This window comes from Carassius gibelio, chromosome A21, assembly GCF_023724105.1.
Source record: "Carassius gibelio isolate Cgi1373 ecotype wild population from Czech Republic chromosome A21, carGib1.2-hapl.c, whole genome shotgun sequence".
NCBI classification, from domain to species: Eukaryota; Metazoa; Chordata; class Actinopteri; order Cypriniformes; family Cyprinidae; genus Carassius; species Carassius gibelio.
In genome coordinates, this window is record NC_068391.1 from 3800111 (window position 1) to 3825439 (window position 25329).

A 25329-nucleotide genomic window follows, 5' to 3' on the forward strand; every position below is an offset into this window, starting at 1 on the left:
TTCTGTGATGAATACCTGTAATACAATTTCAATAATTAAGGAGGCCAAAATAAAGTATGGGTAAAACTTGCCCTGCAGGAGTGTTATTTCATTTATAACCAAGGTCAGATCTTGCAGCTGCTGCTGGTAAAGACAAGAAAAAATTGGTTAAGATGATGATTAATAGGTCAGGGTTGTCCTGAATAAATACAAATGACATATTTACCATGGTTTTCCAGCTCTTTCTACTTTACAGTGTCAACATTAACTTAAATGAAGTTTTCGGTATATTAATTTGAAAATCGAAATCCATTTTATAAAGAAAAAGTAAACAAAACTCGCATATCTTGACCTTTTAAACCACATTTTTACATTTCCAGATGCTTTTGCTTTAACACCCCAGAATGTTGGGCAAAAGTTAGACATCTGTTTTATATTTGAAGCATACTGATTCAGTGTATCATCAGTCAACTTTAAACAGCACAAGAGCGCGGGCACATAACTTCACTGCCATAGGTTTAAACCCTTTGCATGTTGCAAAGTTTTATTTATTTACATTTTAAATGTGCAGCAAATGATTTCAGACATTTAGCTAAAGTCAGCAAAAAAAGAAAAAAGAAACTGTTCCCTATTATACAAAACCAATTGCATTTCTGAGCCAAATTCCAATGGGTTTTTAGAATAGCAATATGATTTATGAATAAAAATATAACAAATTACACCCAATCATATTTGATGTACAATTGTGCAGAGTTTAGATATAATAATAATAATAACAAAACATGAAAATCTATTTTAAAAACGAACGGAAATTTGAGATTCTTAAAAAAAACTATGGAAAATGTCTTTTGGCCTACAAAATGACGCTAGGATTAAAAAACTCCAATACGTGCAACCACACCCCCTTTCTTTATAACCCCGCCCATAAAAACAATGTCAGAAAACCTCATGTCAGCAAACCTGGACGCGCAAAATGATTGACAGGTAGAGGGCGTTCGTGATTGGGTAAAAAAGGGCGGCCCGCTGCAGTATGTGTGAATCCAGTTCACAGAGTAGTCTATGATTGTCAAAGAAACAGAGACATTTATTACAGTTCATATCTGTCAGATAACACGGGCGATATATGATTGGCTTTCAAATCGCTTACGGAACATTTAAGGCAAGTTCTAGGACGGTAGAAATGTTAAACCTGAATGTAACCGTTAATGTCTGAGGCGAGAAAACTTGATATCCACTCCCTTCTTGAGCAGTTAACCTGCGGGTAAGGACTCCAGTCAAATGCATTCATCCAAATCTTTGAGTGAACCAGTTGTACTGTATTTTTCTACACTCCTTGAGAGAAAGAAAAGCAGAATGCGTGCAAAGTCCTTCGAAATATGAATCGGGTGACTTGACCAGACTTGTTATTAGAGTCTGTCTGTTTTTATGTTTTCTCTGCATAATGTGGGAGGATGAAGTGGTGATTTGACTACAATATGTCAAGCAGTATCTGTCGTAGACAGTAACGTTACGTGATTTCGGGGGTTGTTGTATTATTTCACTCTGTTAGAGCGGTTTGGACAGTTCGCGCATGCGCGTCACCGCGATTCCGATGAACTGGAGTAAGGTGGGTGTCGGGGGGTCGACCACAGACTCCCTCATCCGTGGCTGCGGAGAGTTTCAGCGCATCAACAAGAAAAGAAAACTTCAATACTATGTATTTTAAAAGCTGAAACGCGGGTTCGCACCGATTCGATGATTTCGGAAGCTCGCGCAGGACCTTTTTCTTCCTGACAGGAATCTGAGCGCGCGGCGGGCGCGAGCGCTCTGTCTTTGGACGCAGTGAAATGAATCAAATTCTATTGTGATGTAAAAATGAAGTCGGAAGCGAGCAAGGGCTGACAAACGGAGTTTAAAAGTGAGACCACTGCCCGGAAAAGTGGTACATGAAATCAGATTTGACTGCTTATTTGCGAATGTAAATTATTTTGAAAGGCTGGAAAAGTTGTGGTGTCGTTCAATCTGACCGGCAGGTAACGTAACGTAAGGGATGTAAGTTAACATCAGGACTAAGAAGCAAGAATAAGGATTGTTAAATTATCCCGAATGAAGTAATTCGAGGAAATGACCCATCATATCATTGGACGGAGATTATTGGTTGACTGAGTTACTAAGCGGCGACCTCGTCCATTCTTTTCCCGCTACATTCCAGCGATGGATACTAGTTTTCCAGGCAGCAACAGTGCCGTGATCCAAAAGGGAAAGTTCGTGTTCGTCGAGGCTCAGTTGCAGGGTGGAGCGCCCTGGGGTTTCACGCTCAAAGGTGGGCTTGAACACGACGAGCCGTTAATCATATCGAAGGTAAAGTATCACCTTACTCACCTGTCTTTCAGATGATGAAAGTGTGTGTCTGTCAACTGAATATAACAGCTTCAGCCCTCAGAGGGTCACAATGTGTCAGTCAGCATGTTATCCTATACGCCAGAGAGAAACATAATGAGGGATTCATGCTTTGTGGCTGGAAGTGAAATGAAATTTGTGAATGTAAGATGCCAGAGAGGGTGTGATACAACACTCAAGTCACACTTGAAGAGTCTGAATGCCATTATATTTCAAACCAAGTGGAACATTTCACAAGCACGCGTTTTAAACTCTGTTTACACTGTTTAAAATAAAGACAAACAGTATTTTGGCAGCTTTTTGATAGTTCAATGGAAGTGGGACATATCTATAAATCTATATGTTACTGTGATGTTGCTGGATCAACATCAACAGCAGTTTTATCAAACGATCACAGTCCTAAACTTAACCCTAACCATTTAATACCACTAAACTAGAGGGAAATAATATGTTGAGGTGTATAAGCCTCTGAAACTAGACCTTACAGAACTCCGGCCCTTTTCCAGTTATTCTGATTGATTGATGTTGATGCACAATAATCTTCTAATTTGGCAAAATCAGGGTTGTCGAACTACTTAAATCCACTAAAATTATTTTATTGTCAGTTAGATTGAAAGTCATTGCAAAAATGGCTCTGAAATGTGACTTTAGTTAGTTCTGAGGAAATATATACTGTTTACAGATGCCACTTGATGTGGACTAATGGAGTGACATTCAGATAAGTATCCAATCGAGTTTTGGTGCTACTGTTTTTTTTTTTTTTACACTAGTCATATTACATCATAAAGTAATAAAATATAATATATTAAAATAATGCATTTATTGAAATGCATCTCATGCTGTTGGTTATGGATTTTACTTATGAAGGTCACTTTAAGGTGCAGAGCAGACTGCTGACCGTAGGGTCCGTATATCACACACACTTCTTAATGAAAGGGAACGTCCTTCAGGCATCTAGATGGTAATTGCTGAGTATGGGTCAGATTCTTGGTGTGACATCCAGACCAGTGTGAGCAACAGATTTCGACCTTCATAAAACATTTTTTTACATCCTCCTGTTTAATTCTCCCACATGGCTGGAGTCTGAGCATAAAATACTTTTATATTTGTAATTTAATTTAAAATGTTTTTCTGACAATGTAGAAGTTGATGGTGGGCAATGCACCAATGTTGTTGCCATTCTCAGGTTGGTTTTTAAGTTGTTGCTAGAATTTTCTGGGTGGTTTCTAGGTTCTAGGTAAAGTTGTGGTCACAGTTAATTTTATTCAGCAGTTTTCACTGGCAAAATATAGTAATTTCAATTGGAAACCACACTCGCAAATTTTTTGTGAGGGCCAAAGATTTCCCCACACAAAATTGGTTATGCCGATTTACCATGTTGACGATTAGAAATCTGCATAGTTTGAAAGTGATTTCTATTTGGGATGACCTTCTTACATCGCTACACTATTGACAACAGACAGTGGGCTTTTTTGACAATTTTGTCAAAGGTTTAGTAACGTGACCTAGAAGTCTCAGATATTCTCATCCCTAGATGGCTTGAGTCCCTCTTTAAATGTGAGGTTATGAGATTGTTTTCATCTGTTACATTATATGATAGGTGAAAATGATAAATATTAGAAGTATTATTCAAGTTTGTATCAAAAAAACAGTGTGGTTTTAAGTAATTAAAACTGTTAAGTGGTTTTATGTCACCAACCCTAAGCATCAGAAGTATTTATCATTACGTAATTTTGATGAGGATGCAGTGCTTCCCACAGATTTGAAATATACTTTCGAGCAGATACAAAATGTGTAGGGCGAGGGGAGATTTATCACTAGTTAATCGATTGCGAATGGTTTAATTATTTTGGGCTGATAAAAAAAAAAAAAGTATAAGGAAAAAATAATAAAAGCAAAAAAGTTTCTCCATATATACCTGGGCAGCTGTTAATATACCTGGGTGGCCCGCCTAAGTAAAGTCTATGTGTGGGAGCACTGGGATGGAATATAATTAATCTGAGATTTCCGACCCATGTATTTTTTCCCTTGGAAACAGGAAATATAACTAATTTCCTTCCAAGGAAAAAAGTAAACCAACAGAAGCAATAAGCTTATCTAGTGACATTAGTTTAACTTATTACAAATAAGCAACTGCAATGAAGCTTGTTTAAAAAGTTTGCAAGTTCCTAATGGAAAGAGGCATTCTAATGATGTTTGGTGAGGAATTGTGAACTTCTGTCACATTGATCAGAATGGATTCATCTACTCGGGTCTGAATTGTGAGTCCTGACAGCAGGTCTGGTGGTTGATCTGTGATCTTGTGATCAGAATGAGCTCTTTTGCACTGTAGTGGATCACTTCTGATCAGTCATGTCGGCTAATCAGTGCACTGCAGTCAGGGAGACACATGGGAATGAAATGAAAACATCCCAGAGGGTGAAAATGCCAAGATTAGGCCTCACAGGAGAATTCCTACTTTTTTTTTTTTTACTTCATATATGACACGTATATATTTTGTCTAGTTCACCCAGAGGAGGTAGGGCTTTATTTTGATGAATAATGGAGGCTAATTGTTGGTATCACAGGGGGTAAATGCTTTTTCCTTGAAACTGATAAGAGTTTTATCACTCTTCTGCAATGCCTGTGTGTGTGTGTGTGTGTGTGTGTATGTGTTTTAGCTGTACAAGAGATTACGAAGTCTTGAATCATGCAAGTCCAAATGCATGCAGCAGGATGTTTGTGGTACATAACCAATGATCAATTTGGGAGAACTACACTTGTTTTCTGGGAACGAAAGAAATAATATAATTAGACTTGACATGAACTTTAGCAGGTGCTTACAATCATGAAATTGAACAAAAATTCCGGAGCTCATTGTGTGACTAATCCTGGAAGATCTCATGTAGAAATATTAATTTCCCCAGACTCAACTTTCCTGTGGTTTAAATCATGTAATTTATCCATTTCTACAGTCAGGATCTTTGATGTGTTTTGCATGCACGCAGTAATGGTTTGTTAAAGCAAAAACCCACTATTTAGGTTCTATTGTGTTCTTGAGTTGCTATGAGGTCCTTGGGAGATTGATAGTGTGTTCAATTTTAGATTTCTTTTGAGCATTGGTACCTGAAACTAGAGAATTGGTGAATATAAGTCTTTGTGGAGATTAAATGTTCCACTAAAACAGTGTAAAACCACTTTTTAAGAGTATTTACCTACAAATTTTAGATTCACGACTTGATATGAAAGGTTAGTTTGATTAAAATGCATGGCTCTATTTGTTTGGAGGTGTTTTTTCTTAAACGGGGAGTAATTCTTGGATGGGAACAGGCAAAAGCAGAGGAGATCCCCTTCCTGCCTTATTTGGTGCTCTGGATTTCTGGTCTTGAGTTATGACTCCATTCTCTCTCTCTAGCCTCTCAGAAAAACAACACAAAATATCCAGAGAGTTTGTGGTTTAGCTACTGCCTTGATAATGGGATCCCATAGCCTATGCTCTCCTGCATTTATACAGTACCTTTTATGTTCAACTACATAAACAGGAATTGATTACAACTATATTTTCTGTTGAAAACAGATGTTGATGTGGATCTGTACTCACTATGCCCAATCCGACCCTAAATGTGTAATTTAGGATTGCATTTAACATCAAATTCTATCTGTCCTGGAATCAAAGATCCAGACTGAATAAACCATTTGGCTGCATCCCAGTTTACATTGTATGCGTCCTAAATAGCATGCAAGATTAGGGTGAAGTCCCAAATCATAGCACAGTGAGCACAGTATGCCAGAAGTACTGCATACTGTTTCTATTGTTTTTCTGATGCATTTGTGTGACTATTTAGTGATAGACCGCAATAGTGCCTGAGATTAGTCCACTTTGAGATTATTAATGTTAAATAAAACTGATTTAAAAGTGAAGTAATAACGAATTGTATCTCGATACAAATGAAAAAAGTACAATCTAACACTATATATATATATATATATGACAATATTTTCCAATACATAGTGAAAATTATCTTCTGCTCACCAAGACTGCATTTATTTGATTAAAAACGTATAGTAAAAACGGTAAAATTGTGAAATATTATTGCCATTTAAAATAATATTTTTTTTATTGTATTATATGTTGAAATATAATTTATTCTTGTGATGCAATGTTGAATTTTCAGCATCATTCCTCCAATCTTCAGTGTCACATGATCCTTCAGAAATCGTTCTAATATGCTGATTTGCTCAAGAAACTTTTTTATCAACAGTTGTGCTGCTTAATATTTTAATGGAAACCATCATAAAATGTTTCTGTTTGAGATTCTTTGATGAATAAAAAAAAGAACTGTGTTTATTTGAAATGAAAGTCTTTTGTTACATTATAAATGCCTTTTAATGTGATTTTTGATCAATTAAAAGGGACAGTACACCCAAAAATTAAATATGTATTAGTTGATTTCTTATGTTGAACATAAAAGAAGATATTTTGAAGATTGCTGGTAATCAAACAGTTGTTGGTTCCCATTGTCTTCCCATAGTAGGAAAAAAAATGACTATGGGAGTCAATAGCAACCACCAACTTTTTGATTACCAGCGATCTTCAAAATATCTTCCTTTATGTTCAACATTAGAAAGCAACTCATACAGGTTTGGAACGACATGAGGGTAAGTAAATGATGACAGAATTCAAATTTTTGGGTGAACTACTCCTTTAATGCATTCTTGCTGAATAAACGTTTTTTTATTAACCCAAAACTTTTGCACAGAAGGATATTATACCATCACCAGCAAAGTACATCAGTATGTGATTTGTAAAGCAGCTTCATTTCTAAGTTTTCAGCCAGAATTAAGCAATCTGTTCTTGTCTCAAAAGGAGACGCACTTCATCTGTCTGTAGTTTGTCCCGTGAGCGTGAACTAACATACTGCTGCAGTTTGGTCTGATGTGGTTCTTTTGTAATGTGTGTCGCGCTGAATAGCGTGCTTTCTGTTGCGTGCTGTAAAGCGGTGTCTTGTTTTCAATGCTGAGCAGTGTGTTGTGTGTCGTAGTGAGCTGTGAAGTGTGTTGTGCTGAATAGTGAGCAGGACGCAAACAACAGCCACGGCCATTCTCTCCCCCTTTAAGAGCTTGTCACCATAACCATGGCAACAATAAAGCCCCGGATTGTGGTTAAGACACCCGGACGAAACCGGAGATAAGGAAGGATGAAGTGGAGCTATAGGCCTTGAGAGCTGCTCTTATCTGGGGAGAGAGACAGAGGAGTTATACAGAGGAAGAGTGACGGACGAAAGGGTGAGAGGGAGAGATAGAGAGAAGTCTCGGGGCTTATGGGTGGTGTAAATGTCACTGATGGACTTCTTTCAGCGCCTCACACTCCGATCTACTCTTGAGTGTGTGTGGCAGCGTCAACATTAACTGTTGGTGGATGGATCTGCCTGGATCTATCCAAATTTGCATGTTGTTTGTCTTAAATAGCATGCAAGATTAAAATTGTAAGTGCGCTAATTTTTTAAACATGCCTTTTAGACATTTATCACACGCTTTCAATTTTATTCTTTTACTTGTAGAAAATTGGCAGACGTTTTTCTATATATCAACCTAGAAGCTAATTATGAATTTAGATATGCATTTAGATATGTGCTAATATTTACATGCAAATGCAAACATCATTTATAGTAACCGTACCAAGGGGTCAGTGATATCATGATGCAGTTGTATCGACAATGTTTTAGAAAATGTCTTACAGAGGCTGCATTTATTTGATTATAAATATAGTAAAATTACAAATATTGTGAAATATTATTACTATTTTAAATAACTTTTTTCTGTTTTAATATATTTCAAAATGTATTATATACTTTATATAATGTTATTTATTATTCCAGTCTTCAGTGTCACATGGTCCTTCAGAAATCATTCTAATGTGCTGATTTGCTGCTCAAGAAACATTTATTAATTTCATCAGTATTGAAAACAGTTGTGCTACTTCATATTTTTGTAAAACTGTGATTCAGTTTAAAAGAACAGAATTTACAGTATATAAAATTATAAATGCATTTACTCACTTTTGATTAATTTAACGCATCCTTGCTCAATGAATGTACTCAGGAAAAAAACACTTTTTAACAGTAGTGTATTATCAAAGTACATACTTACGTGAAATACTTATGCAGCATTAATTTTGTCTGAAATCTGATGCTTTATTTTTGTGAAAAATGTTTTCAGGATTATTTGATGAACAGAAAGTTAAAAAGAACAGCATTTATTTAGAAATAGAAAGCTTATGTGACATTATGAATGTCTTTACTGTCACTTTTCATTAATTTAATGAATCCTTACTGAATAAAATGAGATAAATAAACAGGTGATGTATCTTGTTTTGTATTTAAAAAGACTTGCTGTACTGTAGTTGAACTACTTCTACTACAAGTAGCTTCCCAGACCCTGATATTTACTGCATACTGCAAAAACAGCATGAATAATATGCCACTCTGAATAATATGCAGCGGTTTTATCTTCATCCAAACATCTCTTCTCTCTCTGACCCCCCACATTGTCCATACCCCTTCATCTTCTTGTTGAGAGCAGGCAAATACAGAGCAGGATAAAGCCCAGGCCTCTGGCAAAGACCCAACAGAGAGAGAGCGGAATGTCAGAGGCAGAATTCGCAAGAGCCTGCAAAACAACTAAAGAAGAGATGGTCAAAAAAAAAAACTTCATAGCGATTCCAACCGTACTTTATGTAGTCCTGAATACTGAGCTGCTCTTTTATCCGTCCGTTTCAGAATGCACTGTTGTTTACAGTGTGGACACTAGAAGACAAGCTAAGAGCGGCCTGGACCCCAGGAAGTCGGGGGTTAAAATAAGGTTAAGAGAATTAGACGCTTTGTTCAGTTACATATTAATGGATTCATTGTCACCGTCTTGGCAGCACATCCACAATTAAACACTTCTATTGATGGCCCGAGGCCGAGTGTTAAGTAAATCTCCGCTAGCCGTCTTTTCTTTAAGCTGGCCAGCTTTATACTCAGTAACCGGTGAAAGGGAAGACATGCTTGCTCGTACGATTATTCTGAATATGTCGTGATTTGAATGCCGTGAGGAAGCAGCTCGTGGAAGTGCTTTTGAGAGCAAGCGTCGTCAGGAAAGAGCCAAGCGAAAGACAGGTTTTAACAGGAAATGATGAACAATTGGAGACAATTTCCAAATGCATGTCTTTAGAAGGAGAATGAATTGCTAGTTTGTGTTATCTTGAAAGGGCTTCCTGAAGGACTTCTTTTGCTTGGCACTGAATTGTCTCCAGTTAAGGAATGCTAACAGTAAACCAGAGGTCAAATCTCATTCTTGGAAGAAATTACTTGGCTGTCCACCTGTATGTTTTGGTTTTATTGGTTGTTAATCATTTAGCAGGCTTTTTTTTTATCCAAAGCCAATTACAATGACTTTCTGTTGTTTGGTAAGCATATAAAATATTGGCTGACTTATTAATATGGTCACATATTATATTCAATAGGTCATACGTCTAGGCTAGATTTGCATGGTCAGTCCCAGTGTTACTGGTGTTTACTGTTACTTTAGTATTATTTATGTACTATAACAATATTAATATTTTGAATTAGCTTCTGTTTTTAGATTGTCCATTTTAATTTTAGTAATTTTTTGCATGATTTTATTATTTTTATTTGTTCTATTTTAAAATATTTCTATTAAGCTTTATTTTCATTTAAGCACTTTAACTTAAAAATGTAAACTTAAGTTTTATTTTTATATCTATTATAAATATAATTAAATATAATATTTTTTATAAATTGTTAAATTTATTAATAATTATTTTATTTCAGATTTAGTATTTTTTTATTTTATTTATTACTATTTATCTTTATTTTAATTTTATGATTTTTTTTTTTACATTATACATTCCTGTAAGCTACTTTAAAAAATATTTAGGAAATCTGTATCCAAATAAATATGGCTTGACATTCAATTTAAGTGCTGAATTTTAATAATAATGTATATGACAGAACTAAAGCAAAGCTTAGTGACTCTCTGTTTGTGGTTTGCTTTATGCAAATAAATAGTTTCGGCTATTTCTGTATTTTGTTTCAAACGAGTCCTAAACAAAGTCAGAGATGAGATTTTACAGAGGAGGAGTTTCTACAGCCTTTTGAGTCCTGGAACATGTTTATCATTTATATACTAATAGCATTTATTCATATTTTGAATTAGCTTTTATTTAATTATTATTTTTTGTAAAGATTTTAATGTTTGTGCTGTATTTTTGAACTTGATTTTAGTTCACGTTTTAGTAATTTAGTTTTTTAGCTTATCTTATTTTTAACATGAATAAATCTTGTTTTGTGCTTTTGTCATTGTTAGTTTTAAAAATAAGTATATTTAGATTTAATTTAATTTTTTATTTAGATTTTTAGTAATTTTAGTACTTCAGCTTAAACTTATTTAATCTCAGTTAGTTGCCAATGCAACATTTCTTATTTAAAAAGAAATTCCAAAGAGTGCTATTTATAGAAACTCTATTTAAACGTCTTTGACACACATCACAAGATCATTGAAATGCAGACTATTCCTCTAAATTGCTTTTGTCACATAAATACATGGGTTTCCAGGGGGAATATTTTACTGTCACACCACAGGACTTTTCTTTAGTGTATTGGAGATCCGTCGTCAAAACAAATACAACTGAAAAACCCAGTACCTGCTTTCAAGAGTTCAAGAAAAGAGTGCATTAACCGATCTTATCTAACCAATTCTGTCTTTCTTTGTCCTCGGTGAGATGCTACTTGGGATTGACAGAGGTTTCTTTGTGTTTGTAATATCTAATCATTACATTTCCTGTGCACGAATAAAGCCCTGTGCTCCGTGTATTGTTTAGAAGCCGTAAAAGAGTGAAAGGAGTCCTCTCAGGTGCACACTGACAATCTCTGTTGTGAGGATGTTGCTAAGCTTTTTATAACTTTGGACTCCATCCTCTGTCTGACCTGGACGAGAGATTGTGTGACCAAAATATTAGTGTCTGGAGACTCAGCGTATGTGTAGGCGTAAAGGTCCAAAGAAAACATTCTTTGAATTCTGGTTGGTTTTACTGGGGGCTCTGAGCGTCCATGTGGTTTTAATTTAGTTTGTCGAGCCCTCGTAGCCTCTGTCTGTTACCGCACATGGTGCTCATGGTCTGTTTGTGTGTGTTTTCTTAACGTCCCGCAGGTAGAGGAGGGCGGGAAGGCGTCTCTGTTGCAGCACCCCCTGCAGGCGGGAGACGAGGTGGTCATCATTAATGAGTTGGAGTTGAGCGGATGGAGGCAGGAGGCCATATCTCTCGTTAAAGGATCGTACAAAACGTTGCGGCTCACGGTGCGAAGGTAAGACCAAGAGCAGCTCACTTCAGTCCCATAGTGCTCTGGGGCTGTTAATTGTTTACATACACTACTGTCCAAAAGTTTGGGTCCTGTAAGATCGTTCAAAGAAGACTCTTCTGCACACCAGTGTCACATGATCTTCAGAAATCATTCTGATATGTTGATTTGCTGCTCGAGAAACATTTCTGATTGTCACCAATGTTGAAAGTTGTGCTGCTTCATATTTTTGTGGACACTGATAAATGTTTCCAGGATAATTTGATGAATAAAACATTCAAAAGAACAGCATTTATTTCAAATAAAAATCTTATGTAGCATTATAAATGTCTTTAATGTCACCTTTGACCAATCCTTGATGAATAAAAAAAAGTTTAATTTCCTAAAACAAAAAAAAACTTCATGTCCATTTAGGTTATCTATAATAGTTTATTGACAGGACAGCAGAGCTGTAGATCCTGAAATAGCTTTTTTAGTTGATTATTTCCAAATGCTCTTTGTAAATGCAAGTCTTTCCTGTCTCTCCTCACTCACACTTGTTGACCAGTGGTTTATTAAACAAATGTAATGGTGTTTGAACATAACATTTAGAAGAACATCAGCTGAGTTCTCTATTAATGTAAGGCACTGCTAACCATACTGTTAACATTAACTAGATCTTTACATTTTCTGATAGCACACACCAGTGAATAATCCTGTGTAGCAATGCTAGGATGAAGTAGGTGACTGCAATACAGTTGTTTGTGACTGTTTTATTGAACATTTCTGTGCATTTTGTAGGGGTTATGGTGTTGCTAAGTGGCTAATAAGTTGTTTTGTAACTATTGAACTTTATTACATTTCTGTTGCAATAGAAGCATCTTTCTAGAGTCAAATCACTGTACGCACAGCGTCTGGTGGCTTATGCTTTTTTAAATTAAAAGTCAGTATGACGAATTCTGGGGGGGGAAAAACTGTTTTCAACATTAATAATAAGAAATATTTCTTGAGCAGCAAATCAGTATATTAGAATGATTTCTGAAGATCATGTGACACTGAAGACTGGAGCAATGATGCTGAAAATACAGCTTTGATCACAGGAATAAATTACATTTTAAAATATACTCAAACAGAAAACTGATATTTTAAATAGTAAAAATATTGTATTTTATATATATATATATATGTGTATATATATCTCCTTCTGATAAAAACTCACATATGGGTCTAATGTTGTCTAACTGTTTGCTGCCATTTGGCCTGTGGAGCCGGTAAAAGCGTGAGTGTTGTTTTTGAGAGCACATGCGAGCGATGCTGGACACATGATATGGGCCTGAGTTACAGGTGAAATTGGCAGGTGTGGAGTGTTGCCATGGTGACAGGAGGACTTGTATGGCGAGACCTCTAGGGGGCGGGGCTGAGCACACACACACACACACACGCACAGATATAGGTTACAGAGCACTGGCATCACTGACAACACAAAGACGCCTGTGTTCTCTCAGGAGTGAGCAATGGCGTGTGGTTTACAGCATCGCATGTGTTGTGGTTTCAGTGCTGGTACACAGTGATCTGAAGAACTGTTCAGCCTTCCGGGGCTAAAACTGATACTTCACTTGTTAGTGTTTTAAAAAAAAGATGTATGTAAGGATTAACATTACATTTTGATATTTATTTCATGTTTTTATTTGATTTTCATTTTTGGGTGAACTATCACTTGAAGTTTGTTTAATGCACATGTTATTTAACTTTTAAAAAAAACTAAGAGTTTGCACTCTGTCCTGTCAGGTTTTTAAAGACTGCTGGGTAAAAAAAAAAAAATGGATAAAAGTGTTTAAAACTTAAGTTAACATATTGATTTGTATTAAGAAAAGCATCATCACTTATACTATTAAGCAAACATCTGAACGAACTGTATTCTTTATTTCAGAACAGAGCACCTCTTATTTTCTTCAGAAAATTAACTTTCTTGTTTTTGTTAAATGTTTGATTAATCATAATTAATTGTTTGATTAGTTGCAAAGACGCTTAAATTATTTAGTTTGTAATTGCAATTAACCCCTTTTTTAAGAATTAATATGTATTTATTAATTTATTTAAATGCTGTTATTTCTTAAAATAAAATAATTGCAACTGCATAGTAGTGAAATCTAGAAAAGCAAAAAATTTGCTATTGTAATTATTTCACTTATTAAAAGCATGTAGATTATATTTAATATAATATAATCTATATTATATTTACATATTATATTTACATTATAGATGTATTCATTCATTTGTTTATTTACATGCTGTTATTTTCTAAAATACAATAATTGCAAATGCATTCTAGAAATCTAGAAAAATGAAATTGCAATTATACAAATAAACCTCATTTTATTTTTTTATTTTTTTGTAATAAAATATTATTTGTTATTTATACATAAATATTTATGTATGTTTTCAAGAGATCCGAGAACCGTTTTGAGAGCGAGTGTGAGTCTTTGGCATGGGGTGACAATGACATCTGACACTGCAATTTACACAGTGAGGCGCGCGCACACACACACACACACACAGAAGGCCCATCTCAGGCTGGATAATGCTTATATAATGAGAGGCATTGTGTCACACCTGGTTGTGTGAGGACGGTGCTGGTGTCGCATTCATCCAGACTGATTCCAGATCAGAGGTGAGAGAACACGGGAGAAATGTGAAAAGAGAGTTATTGCCTTTCCTATGTACAGATAGAGAAGGAAGGAAACAAGATTTTAGGAGGAGATATTGAGGCCAAACTCAAATTGAAGCTAAAATCTGATTGGCTGCCTTTACAGTGGTTTTAGTGTGGCGGGGAAAATTCCAGGCTTCATTCAAAAAAATAAAAATAAATCCCTCATTTACTTAAGAAGATATTTTGAAGAATGTTTTTTCCACACAATGAAAGCCAGTGGTGTCAAATATTGTTTGGTTTCCAATGTTTTTATAATTAGCAAAAGAACGTAGGTCAAACAGGTTTGAAAGGTTTCATGAGCTGCATGTACGGCTGCATTTATTTGATCAAAAATACAGTTTTCTATTTTAATATGTTTTGAATTGTAATGTATACTTGTGATGCGCAGCTGTATTTTCAGCATCATTCCTCCAGTCTTCAGTGTCCCATGATCTTCAGAAATCATTCTAATATACGGATTTGCTGCTCAAGAAACATTTCTGATTATAATCGATGTTGAAAACAGTCGTCGCTTCATATATTTGTGGAAACCATGATGCATTTTTTTTCCGGGATAATTTGGTGAGTAGAAAGTAAAAATAGAAACCTTTTGTAGCATTATGGATGTCTTTACTTGTCACTTTCAATCAATTTAATGCGTCCTTGCTGAAAAGAACTACTGATATCTTTTTAAAAACAAAACTTTGGACCAATAGTGTATACAGAATACACAGAGCGCTGTCATAAAAGATCACCGGTGAAACACAATCTGGTGAATGAGGATGTTGATTTACATATGAGTCCAGAGGTCAACCATCGGTGGGAAGAAGGAAAAGAATATACAAAAGAACTCTACACACATACACACACACTCTTGGTGACTCCAGGTTTCCTTCAGTTGCTTTTCCCGGGTGTCGACTCTGTGTGATCTCTTGCCTGTCATAGTCAAGATTCAAAGACCCTGGTGGACCCAGCAACGGTCCCCATGTGGCCTATGACATCATCGCCTTGCCATTCGGGAAGTGTTATACTAGACTGAGGACTTGGGACTGTGTGTCAAAGGAGCAAGCTGTCGGAGAGCGTCAGTTTTCGCAGATGTTACAGTGATGTAAACTGACATGGATATAAAGATCAGGTTCTTCACGAACATAAACAGACTCTATAAACGTGGAGATCTTTAGTTGCGTCTCCAAAGCCTCTTACAGCTGATTGACAACTTCTAAGAGCGTTGATTCAAGCTCACATGTAGGCTTGGAGCGATCAAGTCTCAGTCCAGATTAGATGAAGGACTCAGAGGCCTTTGCTGAATCAGACAGGTATGTAAAAGGTAAATGATTCACAGAGGCAGAAATACCCATTCGTGACTAATGTGCTTGTGTTGGGGTTTTGCATGCAAATAGGATTATTTTTGATGAAGTAGTGCTGTCATTATTGCACAGATGTTGCACTTTCTTAAAGGTGACTCATGTAGTTTATGCACCATTAGTGGCATCCTTTGGAAATGCTAAAATAATGACTGTTTTCAAACAGGTTCCCTCAAATCCTTATCTTCCATTAGTTGGACACCTGAAACTAACACTTTTCGTTGCACTAATGCTGCTATTTATAAAGTGCTGCAGAGTTTATTTATTTTTGTAGGCCAATATGCAAGTTCGTTCCCTCCAAAGAAAAAAAAAAGGTATTTGGATTTTTCCGTCAGATTTTGGATTGTTGCAGAACGTAAGCTCTGTGACCAGCAGGACTTTATGATTCTTACACATTTTGAAGCGTGGCTTACACAAGAGCGTACGCTGCACAGAGGAGACGAATTGTTTAATTCATTGAGTTATTTGTTTTCTTTGCTTACATTCCAATATTCTCATCACTTCATAACGTTACGGTTGGACCACCGATGGCAGATGGACTATTCTGATGATGTCTTTCATCGTTTTCTGGACTTTGACTGTAATTTACTTGGCAGTCAATGGGACAATCGCACGATTTTCATCCAAAATATCTTAAATTGTGTTCTGAAAAGAAGCAAAGCTTTTGCGGGTTTGGAAGACTTCAGGATGATGGAACCAGAAACAGGGTTCTAGGATTCATTCCTGCAGCACTCTTTTTGTAAATTTATAGTCAACATGGAAGAAGTTAACTTCACCTCAGATGTTTCTCCTAAACAAATGAGACCATACAGTAAGAGATGTACCATTAATGTGGAGATCATAGAAACTTATTGCATTAATTCAGACATGATGTGAACAGCTTATTCCTCTTTTCTGTTGGCTTCGGTCTCTTCCAGACCTCTCTCTCTCTCTCCTTCTCAGACCTCTTTTCTCCTTCATAACCTGTTTTATGAGGGTGTGAGAGAGAAATAAACCTTTCTTAGTGCTAAAACCGATAGCCTGTCCCAACGTGACACTCAGGAACGCTGTAAATATTTAACACTTTCATGTTAAATGATGCTTGTGTGCCAAGAGCCTCCGCCTAACACCTGCCCGCTTCTCTCTCTCTCTCTCTCTCTGCTTAATCCTCTCTCACCTCACTGAAAGACTAATTACAGGCAAAAGAAACACAAGATCTATCTGGAATGGATTCCGTCTTAGTTTACTGCATAGTGCACAATATTCTGTTTGTGAATGATAGCTTGCTCTCATATCAATTAAAGTTCAACACCATGTCAAGTCCAGTTTAGTTGTTTAGCGCTTTTTACAATACAGACAATCAAGCAACTGGCATATGCTATATAGTGTATATGTATATTCATTTTTATGACGTCTTAAATGTTTTAACTCTTGCCAGTCCGATCAAATAAGGATGTTAAAAATCAGAAATTGAAGTCTGGTCAGGTCCAGTGCATTGCATTGTGTGAAATATGTTGCTTCATAATTGGTGTTTTATTAATACTGCAGCATTGTTGCTTGAATTTAGATGCACAGATTCTTTAAATGTGTTACCTTTTAAGCACCCAGTTAAAAATGAAAGAAATATTCACTTTATTTGAAGCATATATCTATAATGCATTATATAAGTATTCTTAATGTACGCTGTAATGCATTATATCTTTTCAGTATTGTTACCAAAGTTAAAATGCATTATAATATTTGTAGATTGTGTTACATCTGAAATTAGTTGGTTGTTGTGTTTTATAATGCATTGCGAGATTTATTATGAATGATGTTAACTGTGGTTACAATTATTCAGAATATCATGCAGTGCTTTATAAAGTGCATTACAAGGCATTATTAATGCATTAAAAATACTTTTATAATGCATTGCATATAAATGCCTCAAGTGTTCGCAAAATATCTAGATCAACTCAAAACTAAACCTTTCTAATTGAAAATCACTAGTTGGTTGACTTTGGCAAACACAATAACAGACTGGTCCAGAGATGTGAAACACAACCAAGGCCTTCGTGTGTGTGTGTGTGTGTGTGTGTGTGTGTGTGCATGAAGCCGGAGTGAATTAGGATTTAATTAGGTCCACTCAGAGCTTAATTAAACATTTGCACGTGTGTCATACCCTGAACACGTGCATGTGTGTGTACCAAGGGCTGTGGTTTAAGACGACATGATTCAGTAGGTGAGGCTTTACCTGACCACTCACACACACGAACACACACATACACGTGTATCTGGACATCTGAACCTTTACACACACCTGAAACTGATCACATGCATATTATGTGGAACCGGGCCTGTTTTATTATGGGCTGAATGGAGCATTAGATACTGGCAGGCACCTTTGTGTTTTTTGTTGTTTTTATATCAACACAGGCAAATGGATCAGTATTATTATGGCAGTTACACTGCATGTGATGTTGCGTAATGCGTTTCGGTGCACTCTGCCAGACCATTATACAAATGAGACCGAGAGAGAGAGAGATTGTCTTGTGCATTAAACAAACAGTGTTTACTGTGTGGCCTTTCACTTGTCCTGTTGATGAAGCTGTCAGGAACACTGAGAAATAGAGAGAGAGTTGGAGAAATATTATTTCATTGCTTTGCAAAAAGCTTTGGCTGTTTGTTTGCTGTGTGATAACTACATGGAGCTAAAGCAGAACCAGAACTAGTGTTTGAAGAAGAGTTAGTGAGTCGAGACAGAAGTTTTCTATGACTTATACATGAGAGTTTACACTGTGTCTGCGAACGCTTCAAATCCATTGATTTTAATGACAGTCTTCAAAAATCGCTTTGGATTTTATTTGATTCATTAATTTATTTATGCATTCAGTCATTTGTTTATTTATTTGTTTATTGATTTTCATGTATGTATTCATTCATTCATGCACACATCATTTTTATTATTTATGGATTAACCTATTGATTCATTTATTCATTAGTTTATTTATTCATCTATTTAATGATTTATTTAATATTTTTTATTAATTTATATTATTTGTTTAATTATTAAATCATTGTTTATTAGCTTATTTTATTTATTTGTTATTTATGCATGCATTAATTCATTCATACATGCCAATTATTTATTCAATCATTCATAAACGTATTAATTGATTAATAATTGTTACGATTAATTTATTTAATGATATATGTATTCTTTCTTTTTATGCTACACTGCATAAAATAATTGTCATTTTGTCTGGTTTGTCTTAACATCCTTATTAATAAGGATTAATAAAAAAATATATTTTTCTAGTATTGTGAAAAATATGTATTTTCATGATTTAAGAATAATAATAATAAAAAAAAATACTCAGTTTTTTTTTTATTTTAAAGGATAAATAAACATTTATTTAAAAAAAGAGAGAGAGAAAAGGTTAAGAAAATGCAAGTTACATCCGAACAAATGTAAATTCAGCAAAGATGATTGGATATATTTGCTGGAAAACCATACAAAAATTATTTTTTCAAATGTATATTATCATCAAATATGTTCTTATTAGCTGTTATTCTGTTGTTTCACTCAGCATTTTGCTTTCAAGGAGGGAAAACCAATACATGAGGCTGGAAGGTGTAGCTGGGACACACTATCAGAGTCGCATTCAGTCTGTAATTTCAGCCCAGATGCTGTTCATTACTTCTTACTCCCCTCTGTGATGTCAACACCCTCCTCCACTTGTGGTGGTCAAAGTTTGTATGTTTCTATGGTGACGGGCGGCTCACACACAGATGCAGGGCGTAGGATTCAAAACAGGTGTGGAATAGGACGGGTTTCCCTTTATTCCCACCTGTTCGAGAAACCCAAGAGCCTGCTGAATGAAATCCAATGCTGCTTTTTATACTCATTTTAGGCTGCTGATTCCAAAAATAGAGGCTGTTTTGCTCGAACACGTCACACTTTCTCATGAAATATGATGCATTTTGTAGCATTTTTGTCTCCCTTAATCAGCAAAAAAAAAAAAAACACTGACACAAAGGCACAGTTCCTGCTGTCAGGTTACAGTATGAATATTTGTTCAATTTTTAACATTTTCACATGAATGACAACATGATTGATTCTGAATACTAATTATTTAATGCCTAATCCTGATTTCCACTTTCTTCACTCTTTGCAGATTGTAAGTTAAATACATAAATTTTAAATACTACTTTTTGTCATTTAAACCTAACCTTTATAATATTTGACAGCTTTTCTTTTGTTTGATTTATTAGGGCATTAAAGCTGCTACATTTGGAAGCCCGTTTCCACCACGGTATACTTTTAAAAAATAATTTATAAAAAGGCAATGCGAATTATGTGACTTTTTTTCTTCACAATTCTAAGTTTATATCTTACAATAAAAAAAAAAGTTTTCCTTCACAATTCTGAGAAAAAAAAAGATATGATCTAAGATTTTTACAAGCAATTCTGAGAAGAGATGGAAAGTCTGAATTGTGAGATATAAAACCACAATAAAAAAAATTATTCTGTAGCAGGAACTTTAATCAGAATTGAGAAATGTAAACTTGCGAGAGAAAAAGTTAGAATTCTGAATTCATATCTCACTATTCTCACAATTCTGACTTTTTTTCTCACAATTGAAACTTCTCGCAATTCTGCATTTATAAAAAGTTGCAATTATCTTTTTGTATGTTTTTTATTTTCAGTGGCAAAAACTTGCATAAAAATCGTAATTCTTATTTTGTGAAAAAAACTGTGCGTTACGTGCTTGCGCTTGTTTGATTTATATTTTTTTAACTCTGCATCATCAAATTAAGTAAAATTAGGCTTTTTGAATATATGCTAAACACCCTTTATTTCTACACAAGATTTATCATACACTGACACACTAAACCTGTGATAGAGAGTGAAAACGTGATGAACATGAACTCTGTTGTGAAACTAGTCGCAGCAGAGAAAAATATTTAAATGTCCATTAGCATGAGCTTGAATGAGGAAAAGCGGCAGAACAAGAGGAGAGAAAAACAGAGAGAGAGCTGGCCTGAAGGCAGGACGAGAGGAACCTGCTCCGTGACATCATCGCTGTGGCTCTCATTCAGCCCTCTTCTGATTGGCTGAGGGGATGCAGTAATTTGCCTCTGATGTGTCACCAGTGTTTGAGAGCGAGAGAGATGTTGTTCTTTCCCTGTCAGTGTGGAGTCGGTCTGCAGTATGTTGCTCTTTTAAAACCAAATGAGTGAAGTTGGGATTTATTCCTTGAAGCTGCATTCAGAAGAAACATCAGCACAGGTACAATCATTCCTTTCACATGCTTGCATTTAAAACTGCTTGTCATGTACCTTTCTGTGTTTATGCAATCCTACCGCTGTTTAGTGAACAGTGTGCCTTTGTTTGGAATAAAGTGCACTGGATTTATTTAGCGTTATATAAATGAACACTTGGCAAGTCACAGCAGTGACTCAGTTGAAACTATTTCAAAACATTTTTCGAATACTGTGCATGCAGTTTAATGACCTTATTAATTGTGAGATTGCAATGAATATTTGTGCAGTTGCAAATCCATTAGTCACAGTTATGACTATTTAAGGAAATCGCAAATGCTAAATGGCGATTCAAAGGATAACAATAATTGATGATCAGTTGCAGCATTTCAAATATACATTTAACCCACAGTCTTGATGTTTGCATGTTGTATGTCAACTACAGGTGCGTTTGCCTCAGTTTTTGTAAACCGTGAATACTGCATAGGCCTATATGAATGAGATCATAGTGTGATGGGTCTGAGATTGCTTATGTTATGTTTTGCATAGAATTGCATATAAATTCCTGGTTTCCATATGCAAATGAAAGGCTTGTCTGTGTTTAGTTTGTTTTGAATAGGCTAAAAAATATGTTTCACTGATATGAATATTAAAAGTTGCTTTTCGTTGCTGTGTTTTCGGCTCAGTTTTAAGGTTCATTGGTTGTATTATATGTATTTATATTGCGTATATATTATTATATATTATTATTATATTATGTATGTATATATATATATATATATATATATATATATATATATATATATATATAATATAACAGATTGTTTTAAAGCAACTTCACATTAGTAAATAGTTTTAAAATAAAATTTCAACTGTTAAGCAGCTCTACAGCAATAGTTGCATTATTCAGTTAAATTTAGTTAAATAACTGTGTCGAAGTTCATAAAGACATGACAGGAAGAGCCAGATACAGGAAGAGCTCTTCGTCCAGAGTGTAGTGAAGTCAGGTTACGTGTTTGTTTTTAGGAGGTGTTGCTAAAGGTCAGCATGTTTGGTTGTCACTTAATTTATTAGCAAGCTTTGTTGAAGTTCCAAGTACAAAGAACGCTTAATCTCCATCATCCAAGCATCATGTTTGCTGTTGTTTTTAATCATCATTTCATCTGTATCCCTTTGTTTCCTTCCTCTGCTGGAGTATTTTGTGTCTTCCTGTTCTCCTGTGATATCAGGTTCCTGGTTTACCCTTACATTCGGGGGTTACATGCAGAGTAGATGAACTGAAACGATGTCCTCCAGCAGCCCAGAAGATGCAAAAGAGAGATTTTCTGATGAAAATGGGTCTCATTCACTAACCATGACTAAAAACTTTGTATGAACATTTTCATGCATAAAATACATTAATTTACACTTAACTTTATGATAAAGTGATTGTAGAATATAAACAAACACACAATTTTATTTTTCTCATAATTATTATTATTATTAGAAATTGTTGATAAACCTGATTATTTTAAAAGGTAAAATAGCATTCATGTAAATTATATATATATATATATATATATATATATATATATATATATATATATATATATATATATATATATATATATATATATATATATATATATAGAATGATGAATAATTAATTATAAATGTTTTATTACTAAGTGACTAATTCAGTTTTTATAACTAATAAATGTATTTATCTTATATAATAATATTATTTTTTGTTTTAATTTAATGAATCCATATTCAATTTCTTAGTAAATAACTAAGATACTCTACAGTAATTCTGCAGTTTATTTAAATGTAATATAATTATAGATCTATTAATAAAAGCTTATTTTCTATTCCTATTCTTATAAATGGTCAATGAATCCAGATTGTATAATTTCTGAAAACTTAAGTAGTTGACCCTGCATATTAATCGCATGCTCTTATGTGCATCTGTAAAGATATTTGTAGAGTGACGAATAGCTAATGGTGAAATTGCTGTCATACCTTTTAGAATAATCCGGATTTATCAACGTAAGAATTATAAAAACAAAATTTAAATTCGTATGAATGTTTTGTAAATCCATTGTAAAAGAATAACACAATTGTTTTAACACCATTATTAATGAATGAGAACCAATGTAAGCGAGTTCATGCAGTTCAATATTCGCCACCACAAAAGAAGTTTATTGTATTTTTATGCATTTGATAGGTTATTCTGACACGGTTTTGCATAATTCTGATTATATTAATTGTTTTTATCAGCTAAAAAGAAATGCTGAATTTTCGCCTTTGTATTGTTTTGGAAGAGGCTGTATCGTTTTATATGACAATAAATAAAACCTAATCAGCACTAATATCATACTCCTAGATGCACCAATACCAGCCTTATTAAGGGCAAAAGGAGGCTTGTTAAACGCCTCGTAGCCTTTTCTGTCAATCTTTTTTCTTCAAAATGAATTTTTTGTGGTCTTTGTTCCTCTCCGGCATTCGTTCTCTTGGCTGTTAATAGCATTCCTGCAGTGGGTCAAGCTGGTTTAGCTTTAAACTCTTTCACAGAATCTCTAAATGCAGGTGAAGGGTGTGTTCAAGAAGTATGGCATGTTTTAAAGGGAATGTCCTCTTGTTTTGCAGAACTCGTTTTCCAGATTGGAAGTGTATGAAGGTTCTTAGGTGGTTAAACAAATCCTTAAAAATATTAAAGCCTGAACTGCACATAAAAATTCCATTGCATATATTTGCAAGGTGTTCGAGGAGAAATATCTGCAGAACAGCTGTCACAAACTTTTGCCAATTGCAGTTGTATTTAAAAAAAGCATTGTATTTTGTCTCCGTTTACCATGTTTAAATCTGTTCTGCATGGATTTCCCTCAAAAACAATAGATGAAATGTGGGAAAAATCGTCTGAAGTTTCATCCGAGCATCCGTTTATTATTGCGCGGCTGATTGATGTTGTGGTTGGGTGCGATTCACTCGAGACACATGTAAACAAGAGAAGAGGTCAGATCAGTCAGGAAAGGGTCAAGCGTGTGGGTGGCATGGAATATTTACACACACACACACACACACACAGAAACAACAGCAGCATGGAGTTTGTGTCTACACGAAGTATAAGACTTTTGCAGACGCAATGCTCATAGAGCAATGTGACCCTGTGATTTATAAAGGACTTTTGTTATTTAGACAGATTTTTTAAATGTGAGGGTGATGCTGTGCAGTTGTTGCTAAGGTTCATTGTTTTTAGCACAATGCTATGCAGTTGTTATGGTGGTTGCTACACTCCGAGAAAAAATAAAAAGGTACAAAAGCTGGGGGTGATACTACCGAAAAGGGTGCACCTTTGTACCTTATTACCCCTAAAGAGTGCATATAAGCACCTTAAAAGTACATATTAGTTTCTAAAGTGTAGATATCAGCACCTAAATTCATTTTAGTACCTTTTGGAAAAGGTACCGCCCCAATGACAACTTTTGTACCTTTTTTCTCTGGTCCTTCAATCAAAGTATTTAGTGTTTTAAGTATTTAGTGTTTTAAATCAAATGTAAAAATGTATATGTTTTATGGGTGTTTAGCTTGAGTTAGTAAGATTTTTTAAAAACATTTTGGAAAGTTTCTTCTGCTCACCAAGGCTGCATTTATATATTCTTAAATACAGTAATATTTTGTAATATTATTTGCATTTTAAATAACTATTTTCTATTTGAAAATATTGTAAAATGTAATTTATTCCTGTGATGTAAACTGAATTTTCAGCATCATTACTCGAGTCTTCAGTGTCACATGTTCCTTCAGAAATCATTTAAATATACTGATATACTGCTGAAGAAACATTTATTTTTTATTATCAATGTTGATAAGAGTTGTGCTGCTTAATATTCTTGTGGAAATGTTTTACAGGATTAAAGAGCATTTGTAACATTATAAATGTCACTTTTGATCAGTTTAATGCATCATGGTTGAATAATGGTATTCTTTTATTTTCTAAAAAACTTACTGACCCCTAATTTTAGAAGGCTAGTGTATCTGCAAGCAGCATTTGGGGTTTGAGGCTTACAGGAAGTTGCATGCTGCTCACATCTCTATGGTGACCGCGAGGTCCTCCGGGGGGCAGGTATGCGAGGAATGCTGGGAGCATTTGAGCAGAAGAGTTCAGAGATGCACACGCTGGCTTTAAAATCATGGATCGTTAATGTGCCGATCAGAGATGATGAATCAAGATTCCCTGCTCCTATAAACGTCCCTACATTTCACAGGCCACTTAAAGTGATTAATAGAGGAAAAATTAGAAGATGGTCTCCTCTGAAGCAGCATAGAGTAGATACATACCTACAGCAGTCGGGCCGATCACACCCTTCTAAAGAAAGAGTGATAAATCAAGCTT

General features: G+C 35.0%; 1 protein-coding gene across 5 annotated transcripts in view; it reads left to right on the forward strand.

The window, feature by feature from the left end:
* The first annotated feature begins 1352 nt into the window (after nt 1–1352).
* The window catches only part of LOC127941751 (protein Shroom3-like), a 49991-nt gene continuing 26014 nt past the window's right edge, over nt 1353–25329 (forward strand). Inside the window, exons 1-2 of one of the 5 annotated variants that reach the window (XM_052537122.1) lie at nt 1353–2319; nt 11551–11705. In XM_052537122.1, coding sequence (XP_052393082.1) covers nt 2173–2319; nt 11551–11705 — 302 coding nt within the window. In that variant the 5' untranslated portion in view covers nt 1353–2172. Of the gene's footprint in view, nt 2320–11550; nt 11706–15196; nt 15695–20758; nt 20983–25329 lie in introns of those variants that run through there. The other 4 variants (XM_052537121.1, XM_052537124.1, XM_052537126.1 and 1 more) reach the window with 4 other exon arrangements.